The sequence below is a fragment of the Atractosteus spatula genome, chromosome 11 (genome assembly GCF_055471065.1).
Source record: "Atractosteus spatula isolate fAtrSpa1 chromosome 11, fAtrSpa1.hap1, whole genome shotgun sequence".
NCBI lineage: Eukaryota > Metazoa > Chordata > Actinopteri > Semionotiformes > Lepisosteidae > Atractosteus > Atractosteus spatula.
Window position 1 is genome coordinate 15,183,931 of NC_142716.1, and position 20,111 is coordinate 15,204,041.

At 39.6% G+C, this 20,111-nt stretch overlaps 1 protein-coding gene across 2 annotated transcripts; it reads right to left on the reverse strand.

The window, feature by feature from the left end:
* Positions 1–845: 845 nt before the first annotated feature.
* Positions 846–17,665, reverse strand: podn (podocan). 2 transcript variants are annotated; one of them, XM_088928346.1, is made up of 12 exons: positions 17,466–17,665; positions 16,785–16,919; positions 14,662–14,835; positions 11,797–12,085; positions 11,314–11,407; positions 10,556–10,620; positions 8,287–8,396; positions 7,762–7,918; positions 6,940–7,055; positions 5,531–6,188; positions 4,712–4,860; positions 846–2,392 (listed from the first exon to the last, which is right to left on the reverse strand). In XM_088928346.1, exons 4-12 carry the CDS (start codon positions 12,070–12,072, stop codon positions 2,236–2,238), a joined length of 1,782 nt encoding a protein of 593 aa, XP_088784472.1. In that variant the 5' UTR covers positions 12,073–12,085; positions 14,662–14,835; positions 16,785–16,919; positions 17,466–17,665; the 3' UTR covers positions 846–2,235. The 2 variants fall into 2 exon arrangements, with proteins under 2 accessions (XP_088784472.1, XP_088784471.1); XM_088928345.1 differs by having other exon boundaries at positions 11,797–12,192; positions 17,466–17,649.
* Positions 17,666–20,111: the final 2,446 nt, after the last annotated feature.

Genomic DNA, 20,111 nt, shown 5'->3' on the forward strand with positions numbered 1-20,111 from the left:
CATATAAACTTCTAGAGTTAATTAGACTATTTACATTTTCAGCATTCTTTTAAGTAAATTATTAATTCAGTTTAAACACAAAACAGGAGATGCTGAAGTCTCAAAGGGTCAGAAGTAGGGAGCCCTTAATTTGTAATATTCTTTAAGATGGAGGTGACATCAGCTTTATTAGAAAGTGTACCCCCAGAGGAGTCTGCATTCACGCATGTTCTAGAAGTAGCACTCATTTACTGTAATTCAAATTCTAGTGATTTTTTTATTATTCATATTTAATAATGATGCCTCAGAGCATCTTTGGAATTGGAATAACTATGAATTTCACCTTGGACCTCCACTGCAAAATAAACCTTGTGTGTAGTATATTCTAGTAAAGTAAAAGCTCACACTGTGAGGCTGACAAACATGCTAGTTCAGCTGAACCCTCTGAAACCCTAAGCAGGTTTATTTCACTGTAAATCAGCACCTACAAGACTGATGTGTACATTCTAAGTGTTACATATCAAGGAACAAAATAATTAAAAAGCCTAGTGGTTTTGTTTCTCTTAGTAGTTAAGAAAAGAAGGAACCTATCTGCTTGTCATAAGAATGAATGCTTTGTACATCACTACAGTTGCTGGCTTGTGTTTTTATTTTTGAACAATTGAATTTCTTTCTGTTTGTACCCCACATCTTCAGTTTATAAATAAAATCATCATTTTATATTTGTTCTGAAGATGTTTCTTATTCATCACTATGGTTATGTTGTCCTATGCAGAGCCATAGCTGTCCCAGGCTTAATTGTGACTTTGCTAATCTTCCTTCGCCCTGTAGTGCACAGCAAAGACAAGGCATCTCTCTCTCTCGTGTTCCACAGTCCATCAAATAATTTATTGAGTAATAGCATGTTCAACATAAATGTGAACGTGAGATACAATGCTTCTTCTATAGCGTTTGGTGAAGGAGTATTTCCATATAATGAATCATAAAAAAAATATAAACTTTATCTTCAATAAGAGGAGTGAGACATATTCAGAGTACTAAAATCAAAGCAAAAGTTAAAAAAAGAAAGCAGCAGAGACATCTCTAGCTGCACAAAATAAGGTGCTTGCATTGAAGGATGCAAAACAAGCTAAAAGGATGCCAAGGCTGAACTTAAAGCCAGTCAACGTGTGCGAATAGAGTCAAGCAGCATATCTGAAATGCTGAAACGTGCAAGCACAAGAGGTCTGAGGAGAACCTGTAAGCCCCAGTGATTTCTGACAAGGCGTCTCCTCTTAATTCCACTGACTCAGGTACTGAATGTGTTATTCCTCATGTTGTTCAAGAGAGGCAGGCAGAACTCTTGAATCCAATCACAGAAATGTCTGCAGCTTTTAGATCGACAGTGCTGGCTTGGATTCCCCTCTTCTGTCACTGGCTGTTCTTTAAGCAATTGAAAACCAGTCCAAATAGAGTTTTCAATTGGCTCATTACTTTGATGACCCCCAGATGACAAGTATGCTATTTTGCTAAGAAACTGCTGCATTCTAGGATTACATGTGGTGTCCATGAACACATGATGCTGCACGTGATGCAGAAAAAAAGAACATGCAAAGGCAAGGAAATGTAATGGCATTAACGACAGTAAGAAAAGCAAACCCAGATGCAACATATTTGGCATCCTGCACCAAATATCAGTTTGACTTCTGCTCTCATAACACATTTCTCTTTTACAGTCTTCATTTCTGATCCGTTGCTAAATTCTTGTCCTTTTCATTTTTTTTTCTCATGATCATTGCATTTGAAAAAGAACGGGAAAAAATATGTTGGAAAAAAAATCTGGTATCCGTGTTCCTTTTTCAGCTTGACAAGTATTGCAGATGCTGCGCTCAAAACATCGGCTTATTCAAATCTTCAGTTTCTCCTCGAGGAGATTCTGAATGTCGGCCCCATTTGGCATCCAGATGAGGAGATGAAAGGATGAATTTCTTGATGTAAAAACTCTGGCTCCAGCACAAAGTGGGTAAAACTTCTCTAATGTTCTCTTTGCTAGTATTCTCCCACTTTCCAAAGAGAATGGACATAAGTGTATCTGTGACATGTTTACTGGATCTGTTACTTTAGAAGTCCGAGTGATGTGGAGGTCCTCACTATGGTGGCACGAAACAAGCAAAGTAGATGCACAAAAGGCTCCATCCTGTCTCTTCTACAATTCAGAAAGTAACTGGGAATGGGGTTAGCGGAAGGTGTCTGACCAGTCACTTCACTAGCAGTGGATTACTTGTAATCCTCCTGGCCTTCCTCTTCCCCTCCATCCTCCTCTTCCTCTCCCGGGATGAAGCTCTTCAAAGATGTGCCGATGTCCAGCACCTGCAGGTGCTTTAGGCTGGCAAAGGAGCTCTCCTTCACAGCGTTCACAGACAGTCGGTTAAACCTGAGAAGAAACAGGTACTGGGTTAGGGTTAGGGTTACACTTCACTGTAATGGAAAAAGAGAGGGGGAGCAGGACCAATACGCCTCTACTGTCCTGCACACTACAGCTCTCTTAGAAACAGAAACAACAGGAATGAAAAGGCAAAAGTGCTGAAAAAATATTTTTACCACATTGAAAGCTCTATTTACCTATATTTAAGCACCAAACACCCATATTTATTGGAAATTAATTGCATTTAGACATAAAAATAAAATTAAAAAGATCTGAATGTCCTTATTGCAGACTGGAATATTCTTAATGAATTCTGGTGTATGGGTCTGTATTTCTGTATCTGCCAAAGTCTTTTTTTAAATAAAACTTACCCTTGACCCATTCTAAACCTAAACCTCTACATATTACAAACTGGTACTGGTAAAGAGACTATATACAGTAATAAAACTGTAGAATCTCCTTTAAATGATTGTTAATAATTACAGCTTTGAAAGGTATGCTTGGGATATTTGTCTTGTTTGGGACAAGACAAGGAACGTAATATCACAATATAACCGGATTAAATTAAGCAGTTTCTAATAAGATATAGTAATATCTTTTAGAGACAGTATGTTGTAAGAGGACGGTAGACAGAGACAAGACGGAGGTTCTTGTGTGAGCCACATTGCCCAAAGAGCAATGACCTTGTAGGGTGACATTTAAATCCAGGAAGCGGAGACTTCCAGTATCAGTCAACATCTGCTGTTTGGGAAGAGAGCAGATCCTCTGTTATGTGTTTGCACCAAAGGGAGAGAGAGAAGGAAGGATATGTCTGTCTGACTGACCGACAGATCTTGAAACCATGGAACTTGAGGTTTAGGAAGAGTCAGACTTTTTGAATTAATTACTATTTTAGGGTTTTGAAGCCAGTAAGGAGTTTAGCTGCTCGGCAGTATTATTAGAAAGGAAAGAGGAGCTTAGACTTTGTTTTGTGCTCTGAATATCATCTTCTTCACTCTGTAAATAAAGGATCAAAATCCTTTTCTTACCTAGTAGCTGTGGTTGTGCATCTGTTTTCTCTGAGACCTGCTCATTCAAAGATCCTATTATTATCCCCCCAGAAAAGCCACAAGCATATTGATCAGAAGTTTGTATGACAATTACTAAACCAAGCTCAGCAATATACTTGAAAAAGTTTGGAAGATGATGATTTTCCGGATGTAGAAAACAATCCTTAATATTTATTAAAAATAATCCTTACACCTTTATATCACCAGGCAATAGGGACTCTCCTCCACCATCAAGTTGTGCAGCGAAAAACTCATGAAGCCAATTCATAGAGGGTGATTATTAGGAGGCCATGATTTGGCCGGGACAGACAGGGGAAATTTGGTCACAATACCTGTGTAACACCCCTACTCTATTCGAGAAATACTGAAATGATTTTTTCTTCACATAGTGAGTTGGGATTTTTAATGACCACGGAGAGTTAGAACCTCGGTTTTACTTCTCATTTGAAGAATAGTGCCTTTTTTTCCCATATAGTGTCCTCATCACTCTACTGGGGCATTAGGACCTCCACACAGACCAACATCTCTTCCAGCAACAACCTTCACTTTCCCAGGAGGTCTCCCATCCAGGTACTAGCCAGGCTCACATCTGCTTAGCTTCAATGGGCAGCCAGTTGTGAGTTGCACGGTGATATAGCAGCTGGCACATTATTATTCCAATCCATTATTGCAAAAAATTGCATTTCGCATCCTGAGCAAAAAGAAAGTTTTTCTGCTTCAAATACGCCCAAGGACGGAATCATAAGTGTCTCAGGAATTGTTGGTGTTCTCATGATGACTCTTAAAAATGGGGATGTTATTTTTGTTTCAGAAAATACAATCACCAGTGCTGAAATGACTGCTTGTGAAAAAGGCTAGACCTTTTCAAAATCACTCAAAGAATAACGCCCCCACAGAAATAAAATAACAACAGGCTTCAGTGGCTGCCACTTACAGTACATAGTAAAAAATTTGTTCAGTTTTTCTTTTTAAAAGAAATCCATGGTCTAAGGCAAAACCAACTAACCATATGGGTAAGACAGGAGATTTTGTTCTGGAACTCCACACAGCAAATCTCCAAAACATGTTAATAGACACTTTCATTATTGAAAATATACAAGACATGTAGAATTCATCAGAGAGTCATGGCTGAAATGTGCCCTCTTTTTAGTTTTTTGATGATAAATTATTTGATTTAACTTATGGAGTAAGTCCAATTTGAGGAAGATTCCAGAGCCTGACCAGGATGGAACATGGGATTTCGGCCACCTTGGAAGACTCAGGGAGGGTAAGGACTGACCTGAGGAAGATGCCCTTGATGTTGGGCGTACTCTCAAAAGCACTCTCGGACACGGTGCTAATGCGGTTACTCTGCAGGTACAGGTACTCCAGAGATTCCGGCAGGTCAGAAGGAATGTGGGTCAGAAGATTCCTTGACAGGTCCAATGTCTGAAGCAAACACACAAAGTAGATTCTTAAATATAGCAAGGTTCTTACAGGGAAACATTATCCTCCACAGTCCTGAAGCTGATGCTTGTTTTTCTGTATCAACCCTGCTGTCTGCTTTTACATTTTGGATATTAAAACAGATAGAAGAACTCGGGTACCTTCTTAGCTCCACCAGTTACAGACAACTGTAGTACAGGTGGGGCTTTATAGCCCAGATATGACTAATTCATCTGCACTGTCATTGGCTGGATTTCCAAATAAGAGCACAGAACTGTTCAATCTCCACCAGGGTGAGGTGACCTTATGTCTGGCCAGTGGCCCTTGTAAACACATCTGTGAGTTTGCAGTATTATATTTAACAGTTCTTCCTGAACCTGCCTCTCATGCTTCCAGTCAGGGCTTTGTATTGTGAGAAAAATGAGTACGTGGTCTGTCAACATCCTGGGAATCTGTTTACATTTACAGTATTTTTACTCTACTGGCACACTGCTTAACTCCAAAAATAATTGATGGTTCTAAATCAAAAAGATGGACTGAGGCAGTTAAAGGGGAACACACTGAAACACCTTCTACCTTCTAGTAGCTCTAGTAGAGTGTGGAGGTGACAAAAGTCATGACAAATGGACTGCGCAAAGAAAGAATGACCCCAGTGCCAACTGCCCCCACTCACGGTGAGACTGCTGAGCTCCTGCCAGGCCCCCTGGTAGATGGAGTTGATCTTGAGCTGGTTGCTGCTGAGGTTGAGCTCTCGCAGCTTGGTCATGCCGCCGAGAGCGCGATCAGGGATAGTGACCAGCTGGTTGTCCTTCACCTTTAGGATCTGCAGACTCCTGGGCAGGCCAGCAGGGAGGCTGTGGAGCTCGTTGCCCGAGAGGTCCAGGGACTCCAGCAGCCGGAGCTTGCGGAAGGCCTCGCGGTGCAGGCGGGGGCTGGTGAGCTTGTTGTAGCTGAGGTTGAGTTCGGTGAGGGTGTACAGCATGGCCAAGTCATTGCGGTTGATCTCCAGGATCTGGTTGTGCAGCAGCATGAGGGTTTTGGCACGACGGGGGAGCCCGCGGGGCACGCGCTCCAGCTTGTTGTTGTACATGTGCAGTGTGTGCAGCTTCTTCAGGCCCTGGAAGGCCAGCGGGTGAATGGAGCGGGCCCGGAGCCTGTTGTTGTGGAGCAGCAGGTACTCCAGGTTGCGGATGGGGGTCAGCGCGTCTGCCGGGATGCTCTGGAGGGAGTTCTTCTCCAGGTGCAGGAGTACCAGGCTGCGAGGGAGCCCCTTTGGGACCACGGTCAGGTTGTTGTTAGACAGGTCCAGGTACTCCAGGCGGTTCAGGTTGCTTTGAAAGAGACATGAATTAATACAAACACTGTTGTCCTAAAAGGAACCTTCCGGAAACATGCTTAGAGCCACACATCCGATCAGTGCACCCCCTGACCTTAGCTCTGCCATTGTGATATTTGTTCTCTCATGATTTCCTCTTTTTAATAAATGACGATGTCTCAGGTTATGAAGCCATCCTGTGCCTTTAGCAGACAAACATTCCTCAGCTTCTTATCAACTTATATGCTTCCTGTAAAATGCTTATCTTTGCAGGGCTTCATCCTTTATTTTGGTTCATTTGTATCATTTATATTTCAAACATGTTGAGTGGTGTCCATATTTAATAAAAAAGCACAAAAGACAAGAGACTCACAAAAAGTCAAAAAGCACTTTGCTGTTTATGGCAAAACATGGCATAATAAGCATTGATAAGCAATAAGCTAATAAATACAATTCATGAGTTGCCTTATAAACGTCTGGTTATCTGCATTTTCTTACACAGATAACACAAATATCACATATGTTGTTAGCCTGGGGACCTGGGTCAGTATGCAGACTGCAAAAAGATCAAAAGTATAGCATAACTGTAGTTTGAAAAGTAAAAAAAACTTTCTTCAACTGAAATGATTTTTTCTTCACATATAATTGGTTGACAGTTTTGAAGGTGGGTACAGTGCGATGGGTCTCCAGATAAATTTCAGGAAGTCCTATGTACGTTTATTCTTCCAGTAATGGGTTCCTGAGTTCAACGGTGAACTTTTGCTCACCTGAAAGTCTCGTTGTCCATGCCATCGTTCCTCAGGAGGTTGTTCTGTAGGTACAACTCCCGCAAGTAGGGCAGTTTGTCAAAAGCTCCCTTAGGGATCCTCTCCAACTTGTTATTCTGTAAAATAATTAAGAAAGGTATCGAGACGCCTGGTTGGAGCACAGCAGACATTTTTGTAAAATTGTAAAATATTACCTCCCTCACCCCCCAACTACAGCCTTGACAGACTGGAATATGTGTTATTTTAAAATTTTAATTTGGTACAAACTGGATTGCCAAGCACGCATTCCTACACTTATCTGCACTTATCTAGACATGTCTTTAAATTCCCAGTGATCCCAGGAAACTGTGCCAACTCCAAGCTGAAAAGAACATTCCCACCCATTACTGCTTTGTCATGGTGTGTCAGCCTTCATATAATGTAGAATTATATCCTAGATTCTCCTAGGATAACAGCCTCCTGTAACATGTGCCTACAGTTTATCCATTACCAATATACTGGGCTATTTTATTATCACAGATAAATAAGATGCTATTTATAAAACATATTTATTATCACATGCTCTTATGCTTGGATTTAATTTTCAAACATTCTTCCAACAAGAGCTGTTAAATGAAGATTATGTTACATAAAATCACTATACGTAGGAATGGATGCAGCATCTAGATGCAGTGGAGTACAAATTGAAAACGTTTACCCATTCGTTTTCACTGTTTGGTTTCAAAGTGAGCTGGCGCCTCTCAGGTAAGTATCACTGAATTGTGTGAATTAACACTAGAGCAGTCAGCTTTAGAAAAACTCCAGGCCTCTAGGTCTGTGTACCTTTAAGTGGAGGCGGTAGAGGGCAGAAGGCAGGTTCTTGGGCACGGATCTGAGGAAGTTGCTGGACATGATGAGGATCTCTAGGGCATCAGAGCCATTGAACATCTGGTCAGGAAGGCCAGCATCAGTCAGCTTGTTGTTGTGAAGATACACTGACCTGAATCAGGCATAATGTAGGCCCAACACGCAGAAGCAGAGAGGGGGGAAAACATTAAAAGCTGAGAAGACTTCACTCCAATCAGAATGAAACAACCTCTCTTCTTATTAAGCAATGAAAAAAAAACAATAATAAGCAATAAACCCATGCACACCACAATAGAGCTATTTTTCCACTCACAGTAGTGACATTCTACTTGAATTCATATCAACGCAGATTTTAACACTCACATTTACAATAAGTGCATATCTTTAAAAGAAAAGCTGACTTTGCACTCTTCTGAACAACTGATTTACTTAGCATAATTTCCCTCTCAGGGTGTTGTGACAGCTGTCAACGAGATACTAAAACACAAGTGAAGTCTTTACTTGAGATGTGGCTTCTGTCCAAAGGTATATGGGTAGATCTTGGTTAACTGGTTGGCTGCAAAGTCTGCACTGACCAGCGAAGAGGGCAGAGACTTGGGGGCAGTAGTGAGCTGAAAACACAACCCAGTACAGTGTTTGAGTAACAGTTGTACAGCAACACCCAAAGCTATGGATGACTGACACTAGGCGTCAATTGAAAACAGAAAGAATTCTGGCAATTCATCTCCCTTTGCAGCATAAAACTGTGCTGTGATGACCTGATTGATTAACACCTTTTCAAGTTCTTGCTTATATACTGTAGACTGTTTCTAATTAGCAAAGCAAGGATGTGCCAATGTAAACATGTAAGATTTTTATATGCACAGTTATTCTTTGATTAAATCAGATAAAATGTTTAGAATATGATGAGTGTTTGAACAGTGAGTGTTCTGCATTTTTTTTTACAATGACATACCTCTTGTTAAAATGCAGTTAGCAGTTACTGCCTCTTCACTAGATCTCAGGTCAACTAATCTGCCATGTAGGTACAGGATGTTTTGATTCTTATTAACTTATTAACTAGTATTATTGCAAATTCAAAGCTGTAATTATTCTATATTACAGCTGTCTCTGTTTTGTTGAAAAAATATTATTAGGATGTCTCATTCAACAACTGGTGATCTAAAATGAGCAGCCACATCAATTGCATTGATGCAGACTGATTTTGATTAATGGTCAGAATCACCTGTGAACTCTGCTTCAGTGACTTATGAGGTAGAGCACAAAGTTTAAGTTTGAAGCAGCATGATTTGTTGCATAATAAGCAAATTCGTAGTCTTTTTAACTTCCAGAGATCATGAACGCTAGAAACGAAGAGCACACAATATGAGTCACACATGAAGTTGGGTGTCAAAGAGCAGAGAGAAACTGAATCTTCTGCAGGATCCGGATCCTTTGCCGTTACCCTGAGATTTTTTCTTCATTTCTTTTTTAAATGGAAAAAAACATCCCGTTTCCTATCACAAGACATCTCATAAATACCTCAAGGGATTAAGTTAAAAGCTCCTGGCTGCTCTTGGAAGTAAATATTTGTTTAGAACCTAGTCTATCTTAGGCAATGTGCATGGTACATAGATTAAAACAGAGCACGGGTGTCTTTGGAGATTAGCAAGCACTTAAAATCCCCACTCTGTATCCCTAGCACAGTCATCCTTTTAAAGTTAAAGACCAATAAATCTGCTGCATGTCTGCTGTCAGAGGGCGAAAGTGCCAGCAAGCCTAGCCATGAACATTCAGCAGCTTTTTTAATTCTAAAAGCTGGCAAGCGCAAGGGGAGGGTGATTAGGAGCAGAAACTGGCACCCAGAGAAGGAAAAGCCACTAACAAAGCACAGTACACTGGAGCCAAGAGGGTGGCGACAGATTGGGACCAGAAGAGGAATTATTATCCATCTAAATACAAAACAAGGGAAATAGGGCAAGAAATCTATAAACTGGCACAAGTATAAAATTACAAGTGCATCAGCCTGTGAGAAAGAATAATTACTAACAAAATGCAGACTGTGTTTATATTTTAGTATTTATACCCACTCTGACATGTATTAGTGATGAGAAAAGTAATTCTTTTGACTCCATTATGGTGATCCAGTTAGCAAACCCTGAGTTAATGAGCCGAGAGATATGACCATGGATAATTACATGGTGGTACTGGAATACACAAGCAGCAGTCCAAACTCCCAACATCTATTATTGCTATGGGCTAGCTGAGCCACAGGGAAAGACAAACAAACAAAAGAAAACCACACAGAGTGTGTTTGAGCTCACTGATTCTAGAATACATCAACAAAATCAGCATGGTGATAGAACAGTGATCAATCTCACAATGACCTTTATTGCCAAAGCCAGAGGTCTCTTCTTAGAAGCAAGAGATTAATTAGGTGGCAATATGGAAATTGGAATATCTGACCAGCCTCAATCATGTTGATGCATTGTAGGCAAGAGAAACTGAAGCCATTTTACGCCAAACAAAGTCATGCTGTGGCTATGCTTTCTTTCCATAAACAATGATAAAATCTTCAGTGAAAGTCTAAATATGATGTGATTTGGAGGTGAAATACATGAGTCATCTGGTGGTGTATATATACACTTGTCTAGGGTCCCTAAGTGGCCTGAAAATGACTCAGATAAAAAAGCTCAAACTGTGCTAATGTACATTTTGAATGCCAAGAAAAACCTAAAAAGGGACCCCTGGAAAGGCGCCCCCTTAATGTGTTGGACTTGTAATCACTTACCTTGTTGTTTGCCAAGTATAAATAACTGAGGTGATCCAGCAGTTCAAATGCCTCATCATCAAGACCTGTGAATAAGCAAATCCAGCCTGACATATTGCTTAAAAGAATCTTAAAAATTACAAGTTGTCTTGTAAAGGCATGAGGTTCCTGGATTAGTGAAGTATATCTGTCAGCTGTGTGAGAGTGTACAGGAGGCAGCATTTCTCAAATTCAATGTAATTCTAAGGACCATCAGGCATATTTATACTCAATTAGTTGGACTGACATAATTGCAAAAAAAAATAGACTGATGAGGAAATATTTAACAAAATGAATGTCACTCTTAGATTTGTTTTTTAAAAAGAGAGCAGGAACATTGAACATGTCAATAAAACACGCACGCTCCAGATGTTCTGCTCTCTGTTACTCAGACCTAGGCTACATAAAATACTCTTCCTGACACATCATGTGACAAAAAGGAAGACTTGACAAAATCTGAAAACTGGCACAGCAGACATTTGTGAGCTGGCTTCAGTTGCCATTGTGTACTGTACTTTACTTCATTTTTTAAGATTTAATAGATCGGCTTTTGCACTCATTAAATGTTGTATCCAGGGGCATCAGTTCTAAATGACTAGCAGCAGCATGACTTGATCAGATGTACTACTGTAAAGAGTCGGGGTGGAGCGCTGAAAAGAGACTCTAATCCTGTCTGTGAGCTGTGCACGTGTGGGAATCGTGTCGGAGGTGCCGAATGTGTATTGTGCAGGTACTCTCACCATGAGATGTGAGCCTGTTGTTCTGCAGGTTGAGTGTCTCCAGTCTGAAGAGCCGAGACAGCTCATCCACCGTCACTGCTTGTATCTGATTGTTCTGAAACACGAGAGCGACAGGCCCCAAATGCAATTTAATTTTGCTGTTTGCGAGATTTATTACCACGCCTGTGCTACATATGAACTGTGTTCCAGTATTTGTTATCATATTTTACATCGCAGCCACCATGAGATCATTGTGCTTTTCTTTGACATGGTTCTTTTTTCACCTGTACCAACTACAACAGACTTCTACAGCAAGGTACAGTCAAAATAAAATGATCGTACTGTACTGTACCATCAACATACTTCATATTTCTTAAGGCACAAAAAACAAACAGATTATAATTAAAGTTAGCTTAAGATATACAAGTAAACCCATGTACCATGCAATAGCAGGGCACTTGTCAGATTGCTTTCTTGTGCTGTAAAGAGCCAGTAGGGTTCTACCTGTAGAGAGAGGTGCCGAGTGGTGTCTGGCAGCCCACTGGGAAAATGCTCCAAGTCCACCCCAGCACAGTCCACCACCCCCTCAGGAGTACAGGCACAGTCCTCAGGGCAGTCCACCACCTCCGTCAACTTAACAGTGGGGGGGGCTGTCTCTTCTACCCACTCCTCCTCTTCTTCCTCCTCCTCTTCTTCCTGCAACTCAGCTTGGCACTGCACCAGCCCCCAGCTCAGCGACAGCACCAACAACACGAACAGGAGCCCCCTGGCCTGCGTCATGTTCGGTATTACTCTGGAAAAGCAATCGTTCGAGACGGCAAACGAGTGCCTCCTCAGCCTCTCTAAATGGGGTCCCTTTCGCAAGGCTTTGAATAGGGACCCCTCCCTGCCAGCAGCAATCTGGAACAAAGCACAGCCAGCAAATTACAAATGGATTTCTGTCTGCATTTTCAGTTCTAAATCATCTCATGGGTCTCTATGAGAGGAAGGCAAATCTAATTAAAATCATTTGCTGACTTTTTTTTTCCATAAATTGAATACATCTTGGGTTTCAGAGAATGGCGCTTTCTCTAAAGAATAATACAAGTGAGAAAAGTAAGTAAAAGCAGAAAATACACTGGCTTCTAACACAATAAAAAGACTGGATTATAATAGGACTGAGCTATTCCGTGCCATTTGAAGGACAGAACACAAAGATGTAATGAACATAGAAGCAGCAGCAGAACCCAGGCTTGAGCCAAGAGATTGTCCATTGATGGAGACATTTAAAGTCACTAAGAGAATAAATTTGTTTTGTCCCTGGTACTTTGGGAGGTCTCCGTTTTCCTAACATGGCTGCTGTTACATAATCAGGAATGTGGAGCAACACACCCAGACAGTCAGTCTGTCTGAACACATCCCTGAACCCTTCTTAACCTCTGGACGTCACCTGCTCTCACACACAGCTGTGCAGCTGTAAAATACAGACATCTACATAACACAGCTGGAGGCTTTAGGAATTATCTTGACAATGCATATTTGCAGAATACAGTCATGCAGCTAAACCAATTTTATGTCGCTTGTCATGACTGAAACGTTCTATGTAAAAAACACGTCACAGTGGGCAGTGTTAAATATACATTAATTTGCATTTATTTTTATGCAATTTCACATTTTGTACATTTTCTTTTGAACCAGTGAAGGAGTTTTGTTCTTTATTCTCTGTGGAAATCAGAAATACTCTGCTTATTTTGTTAATCAGAATATGCCAAGGTCTGTGAAATTATGACTGACTGCTCGTAATCAATATGGATATGGATGAATTGCAAAGTGTATGGGTGAATTGCAAAGCCTCTATTAGCTCTAAATCATAGCAGCTTATTCAGCTTATTCTGCATTTTACTTTGGTAGAGTAGGAGCACATAGCACTTACCACTCTACTACTAAATTCAAGTACATATTGGCAGGCATCTCCCACCAGCTCAATCTGTCCTAGTCCTGCCTGCTAACCTTTTTGTGTCTTCCTGATGACAATTCCCAAGGCCGTGAGGATGAGCACATTTGACCTCTTTTGGAGATTGTTTAAACTCTTTTCTCATTTCTAATGGTAAGATTCCACCAAGCATTTATTGTTAAACATAAGAGCATGAGTGTTGTTTGCAAAACACTAAAGCATTGTTTGGACAGCTGACATAAAAGGATACAACACTAATTACTGCACTAATTATTGCAATTTTCCTACTGAAACTTCCAAAAAATATATAGATTTTTTTAGGACACCTGCGAAGAGCTCCTGTGAACATGATATATTTATTGGATTTCTAAGCAAACCAAAGTATGTATTTCTTGGTGATGTTTTTAGTTTGGAATCAGAGACGAAAATTGAAAGACACATGTACAATACCTGGTACTGCCACCAGTACAGGTAGACACTGGTACAGCCACTCTATCTGAAACCAGGCTGTTTATCATTAGATGAAGTTTTACAAGTACTGAATGTGCTCTAAAAATGTTCAAAAGCACAGTCAAGCAAGTTGTTGATAAGAGGTTCTAGTGAAATAATTAAAGAAACAGTGTGCCCATTCTTATGTCTACATATATAAATTTTTCTTCACAAAAGCAAAACTTATTTTCTGATTTTGAAGAAATCCCTTGATTACTGAAGATTATGGAGGGAGATTATTGTAATCTTTTACAACAAGACACTGGCAATGAAATCAAGGTTAAAGTTTGGTGAACTGTGGAATTATGAATCAAATTCATGATGACTGCATCCGTAAGGCATAAGCCTGCATCAGGACTTGCTGCAACATACAACAGTGCACTGCACAAGCTTATCTGTGGTGAAGCAGTATCTCTGTGTCACGAGAGACAGATTAAAGCCCTGTAACCTGCTATTGCACAGCATTCTGCTTGGAAAACCATCTTCTTAGAATTGCCAGCAATCTATTTGGCGGTAGTGGAAAAATTCCAGCAGGCAATATGTTTGCACTGTTATTAACTTCTCCCAGACAATCACTCAAAGCCACATTACCTGTCTCCCAGAGGATCTGCTCCATATGTATACACCAAATTATTATGTACTCCATTCAACGACACAAAACCACTTTTAAGTTAAGAATATTGAGATATTTATATCTATTAGTTTTGAGATCATAAGTAATAAATTCCTAATTCATGGTTGTTCACAAATTGCATACCACGTAGTGCAGATTGAAACTAATCACAGTATCCATATATTTCTACGTCATTAAAGCATTATGGTAATAATTAACTGCATAGTGAAAATTAATAGTTTTAACTAAGAGGGTCGTAAGAATCACTTCTCAAAAATGTCTGATTGTCAGATAACAATGGAATGATAGCATTTCTACTGTGAAAAAAACTTACCTTTATTGGCTTGGGTTAGTGCTGAAGGAAGTGATAAAGTCTGACTTTAAAATCCACAAAACACAATCCCATGTCAGGACTGGAAGAAGCCCTGAACTCGACAGAGACGGTGCCACTACCACCAAGCGATCCTTTCCAGATGTGTGTGCGTGTGCGAGGGAGAGCGAGAGAGAACTAGTGAGAAGGAGAGAGAGAACAACTGAAGAAACTAGGAAGACATGCTCAATCTTTCCAACTAAGAATTTCCTGCTCTCTGACTTTTTTTTTTTTGTCCCACGACAGGTCTTTTCCAGTCCCCGTATGGAAATGTCTTTACGTTGCAAAGGAAAGATTCATTTGTGCAGAATAAAAGAAATATCCCTTTGCATCGTGGAAATCAGCCCATTTCCTTTCCAAGATTTAACAGAACCCAAAAGTAGGGCAAATAGTTGTTGCCTACAATGAATGTCACTGGGTTTTAAATACATTGTTACTTTCATACAGTAAAATCTATCTTAAAGACAGCTGTCTATGTTGAATGCTGCTTTCTATTCTGTTACTGCCTTAGAGTTTCAGCACTTAGAGTGTCAGAAAATTATTTTGAGCAACATTGACAAATTAAAAAAAAATGGATGCAATGTATTTGTTTTCTTTGGTCTGGATCTCCAGATTCCATTCCAAACAATGTTTCAGAAAGTTTACAAGCCAGAGGAGGACTTTTGAACCAATTCTCACCCTTTCATTAAAGTTTCCTTTCAAAAATACCTTTTTGAAACACGAATTCAGCGGCCAATTTTCAGACACTTTGCTGTCTTTACAAGAAGGTTACAAAAACCTTACCATGCAGTAATAAAATCCTCCAAACAACTCTCCAGGACTTTGTGTTAAAGCTGAGCCGCTGAGATTACCAAGAAAATGTTACTTCTCTTATTCCTAAATTACAAAAACAAGCCTTTTTGTACATTACTGGGAACATGCATGTATTCACTCAAGAATTATATGACTAATACTGCCTGATGCTCCTGAGTACAGTTATAGTTCAGCTGTGGTCTTGATTAAAAACAAAACACTTGCATGAAAAGGTTTTCTTTAAGTGTGATGCAATACTTTTTGAAAAGCCTAAGTGAAGGGGGAAGAAAAAGCACATTTGCTTTCTCTGAGAGATGTTACAGGTGAATGCTCCAGCAGGAGGCAAGATCTTCACTTACTCCCCCTTTAACATTCCCTTCACTATAATTGCCCCCTTTTAAGTTGCCCCCTGGGCATGAAAAAAGTTTAATTGAATTTTTCCAAACCTGTAACAGCGGGAATGTAGTGGAAATGTCAAAAGAAAAAGGATAGGCTGTTAAGGGCTCAGTGTGATCACTTCTGAACTGCACCTGAGATGAAAACCAGACAAGCAGCCAGGCTAGGAAAAAACAAATCAGAAGACAGGGTCCCTTGTCTTCTCAGAGCTTGTTTACAGATTTTCTCATTTCTTTGTCTTTCTCTCTCCCTCACCTGTAGCACACTGTCAAACTTAATCAAAGCAGAATTGTTGGCACAGATATGTTGATTTCACCCTCCCATATCCATAAAAGGTCATGAAAGAAACGTATCTGAAATGATTTAAAGCAGAAAACCGCAGCTCCACTGCCTCCCCCAAAAGATCCCTAGTGATTCCAGTTTCTCCAGAAGGAAATATGCAATATTTCCATAAGGATTGACAGATACCAGACCCCACATTCCTAATATGAAGCACCCACCCGAGATTTCTTATAGCCAGATCTTAGTCTTGTAGGATCACCCTGGAGAACTGATAGTCACTTTCAATCAATATAATTTCTAAAATGCACCATGTTATTGTTTAAATTAACGTCATAATACTGCAATATATTATTTGAACTAGTGCATTTTTAATTCCCATAGTAGCAGTTGCTGGTGTTTACCAAGCTGATGCCTTCATTCACAGGAACTTTAAAAAAAGGAGACGGAAAAGCACATTTGCTTTCTCTGAGAGGTGTTAAGGTGAATGTTCCAGCAGGAAAATTCAAAAACGGTAACAGAAATTCTACTCGGTAGTAAAGATCAATGCAATTAAAAGACTAGAGTTTAACACTGAGCAGTTATATAGCACTTAGAGCAAACAGAGAGATGGGTCTTACCATGTACTGTGCAATCTGAACAGGTGGATCTTGAAGAGGCACGTAAAACACTGCCTTCAACAGGGGTGGGTGCACTTGTCCTTTATAGAACGAGCTCACACATTTCCTGCTGTGCTGTCTTATCTGAAACTTTACCTGAGGAAAATATTACACTGACTGGTATTACTAAGGCAACAAGTATGACCGGGATCACACAGAAAGTGTGAAAGTATAACATCTGGAATGTGTTTGAAAGGCAGTGCTGCAACCATTTATATTAAAAAATATTCTCTTATAAAAATGTGTAAACCCATATAAAACCTATAAAAAATCAAATGGGTAACTGCTACCCTACCAGTATTATATTTTGATTTGTAGGTTATACAGAACAATGATGAAAAATACCTTTTGGTGTCAAAAATAAGTGTTAAAGATTAGCAAAACTGCAGAATTTCTTAAGTCTGTTAACATAAATCAGATGGCTTAAAACAATAAATCATATAGGATTCCATGGCTCTAGTCCAACTGCTACAGTCTTTATTTTCACACAACAGAACACAGCCACTGCAAAAACACAGGAACCAGACCTCAAAATGAATCACTAGCTACATAATACAAGTATTAATTGCAATAGCCAATGCATTTTACAGTCCTTCACACACTCTCCCGATAAATTCGACCAGCAGAAGGTTAGAAACCTACCAAACAGACATTGTTGGTCTTTCTGGGCTGCATTTGCTTTAATAAAAATGTTTCACGCATGGTTCTCCATGCAGCCTGCAACAAATTCCCTGGGCTGCCAAGTTTCAGACTCAGAATTTACTGCTTAAAAACTTATTTCCAGACATGTCATCAAAAATATTCATAAGCACCTCTGATCCAAAGTAAAAAAAAAGGGTTGTGCTGCTCTGATTCACATGCAGGTCTAATCAGCCATCACTCCACATCCTGCATAGCGAGCCAAGTCCAGCCTTATTGTGCACAGCCTCCAAAAACAACTTTTGCTAAAGTGTGCAATTCCCTGTTAACTCTAAAAACGGACTGTGTGTTCTACTGCAGTTGAGAAGCAATAATTTCGTATGCATGAACTGAGCAGAGCTTCCATTAGAAAACTGGCCCATTAGTAAAACCGATTAATTGCCTGGATGCTGAAACTCTTTGCTCAAGTAATCACAGACCCCTCAGAATCACTTTTATGCATTCAAGGTTCTGAAACTATTATTAAGAGTTAAACTAGACGTCTATGTTTTAACAGTAGAGCTAAGGGATAGCCAGCATCCATGTAGAAAAGGTAGTCTTAACCAGCAATCTATATTTCATGGTTGAAGCAACAATGGTACTGACCGGTAAAATTCATGATATGGTTACATTTCCAGGAGACGTTTGATAAAATTCTGAACAGAAGAGTAATTTTCTATGTGAAAATACCCCAAATCCTCTGTATTATATGTAAATGTAAGGATTAAGAACTGAAAATGAGCAGAACACACACTGCAGGATAGTTGTGTCAATGCATGTGTCAATGTGAGGTAATTAGGGGAGTGCCACTGTTTTAGACCTCCTACATTTCACACTGCATATTAATTTAGATTCAGAGTCTAACATTGTAGTTATTCCATTTCACGCAGAAATTGGGAAGGAGACGGTTATACAAAGAAATTGTGTGTGATGTGTCTATGAACGTAGAACATTTTGGAGCTGATAAAGAAGAACGCAGAGTTCAGTTTTGGACCGGACGTTTACAAGTAGGATATTGCTGTATTGAAAAAAATTGAAAGAGGGACCAGAGACATTTTCCAACCTGAAAGCATATTATACATAGCAAGGCTAATGGAAAAGAATCTCTCTGGTCTTGAACACTCTGCAGGGCAATTTGGTTCAAGATTCAAATTGTCCTCAGAGGCAGGGGTGCCCTAATCCTGTCACTAGACAGAACTACAGGTTTTTATAGACAGCCTCCTTTTCAGAGTCGATGAGCAGAGATATGGAGCTCCTGTTGCCCTCTCCTGTTTAAACTATTGATTGAGCCAACTACTTCACAGCAGTAACAGAAACCAGAGTCACCCCAAACCTCCAAAGTCATCCAAAGTCTTACTTATAAAGTGCAAGGTACATAATTAAACCCTTGGAAAAAGTTATATCCGAACACATACCACGCCGAAATATTCAATTTCAACACCACGCTGACAGTCTTAATGAAAATGTCATGGAGATCAAAATGTTGACTATAAGTAGGGTGTTGTAAAAATATTTGCTGCACTTGAAATAAGTTGCCAGTATTTTTTGACTGGCATAAAATCAACAATGAAACAAAGACCCAGGGTCACAAGTGGAAATTAAGAGGAAATGTTTCCAAGAATATAACCAGGGGGCCACTTTAATTACACAAAGAAAATGAGCTGCGTTGACCCAGGCCTGTCGCAGAGCCTGAATCTGACAAAAGTCTGCATGATAGTCTACAGTATATCAGATTGATAAAGAAATCAGCATATAAAAAAGAAGAACGGACTATTCATTTGCAAAATATTGGTTTTAGTTCTTAACATGATTGTGATGACTGTAAAGTTTTTACCAAAATACAAAATTACAAATAACATACCTAGTAAATAATGGTAGAACAGTGAACCAACCACTGTCAAACAAAAAGACAATTAACTTTTCTATGTAATCGGACCATTTCATTGCCAATACTGCAGAAGACAGCTGAAGTATTGGTACAAGTCAGAATTTCCTTGTAGTCAATATAACCATTCAGACTTTAAACTCAATTGCATGTGAAAGGCACACACAATCTCAAGGATCCCAGAGTTATCTTCTTAAGCATCAAAACGTTTTACATTAAGTAAAATCAGCAAAATATTTGCAGGCTCATGCTGTTATCAAAGAGGCATCAGTCATGTCGCCTATCTTCTCCTTGTTACCCAGAACAGAATTATTTTATATTTAAAACATACAAATGTGTATCATATGGTTTCTAACATACTCATATTGGAAGCCAGTTGCCACTGCAGGACATTTCAGCCTGTGCAACACTGAAATGATTCCCCATATTAACTCTACTGTCATGTTCGAGAAATCTTTTAGAAGTCAGACTGCATACTCATTGTCTTGTCACAAGATGCTGGGAGAAAACATGCAAAACATATCATAACCATTATACCTATAGTAAAAAAGACAGATTCAGATATGAATAATTCCCTAGTGTGTTATGCATCACATTATAATCAGAACATTTTCTCTAAAAGTTCAGTCATACATAAAAATCCATGAGGATAAACTGCTTCAGAGTCTATTATTGCAGCATTAAATCCTTAGAGACTGGCAGCAGGAAAACAGCTGGTAGATTAT

What these genes read in the sequence shown, in the direction of transcription:
- podn (XM_088928346.1), bottom strand. Translation starts at nt 12,072, where the DNA reads ATGACGCAGGCCAGGGGGCTCCTGTTCGTGTTGTTGGTGCTGTCGCTG. An exon ending in TATACTTGGCAAACAACAAG is followed by an intron (nt 8,397 to 10,555) that starts GTAAGTGATTAC and finishes TTGTGTTTTCAG; the next exon opens with CTCACTACTGCCCCCAAGTC. An exon ending in GGACAGAAGCCACATCTCAA is followed by an intron (nt 7,919 to 8,286) that starts GTAAAGACTTCA and finishes TGCCTGATTCAG; the next exon opens with GTCAGTGTATCTTCACAACA.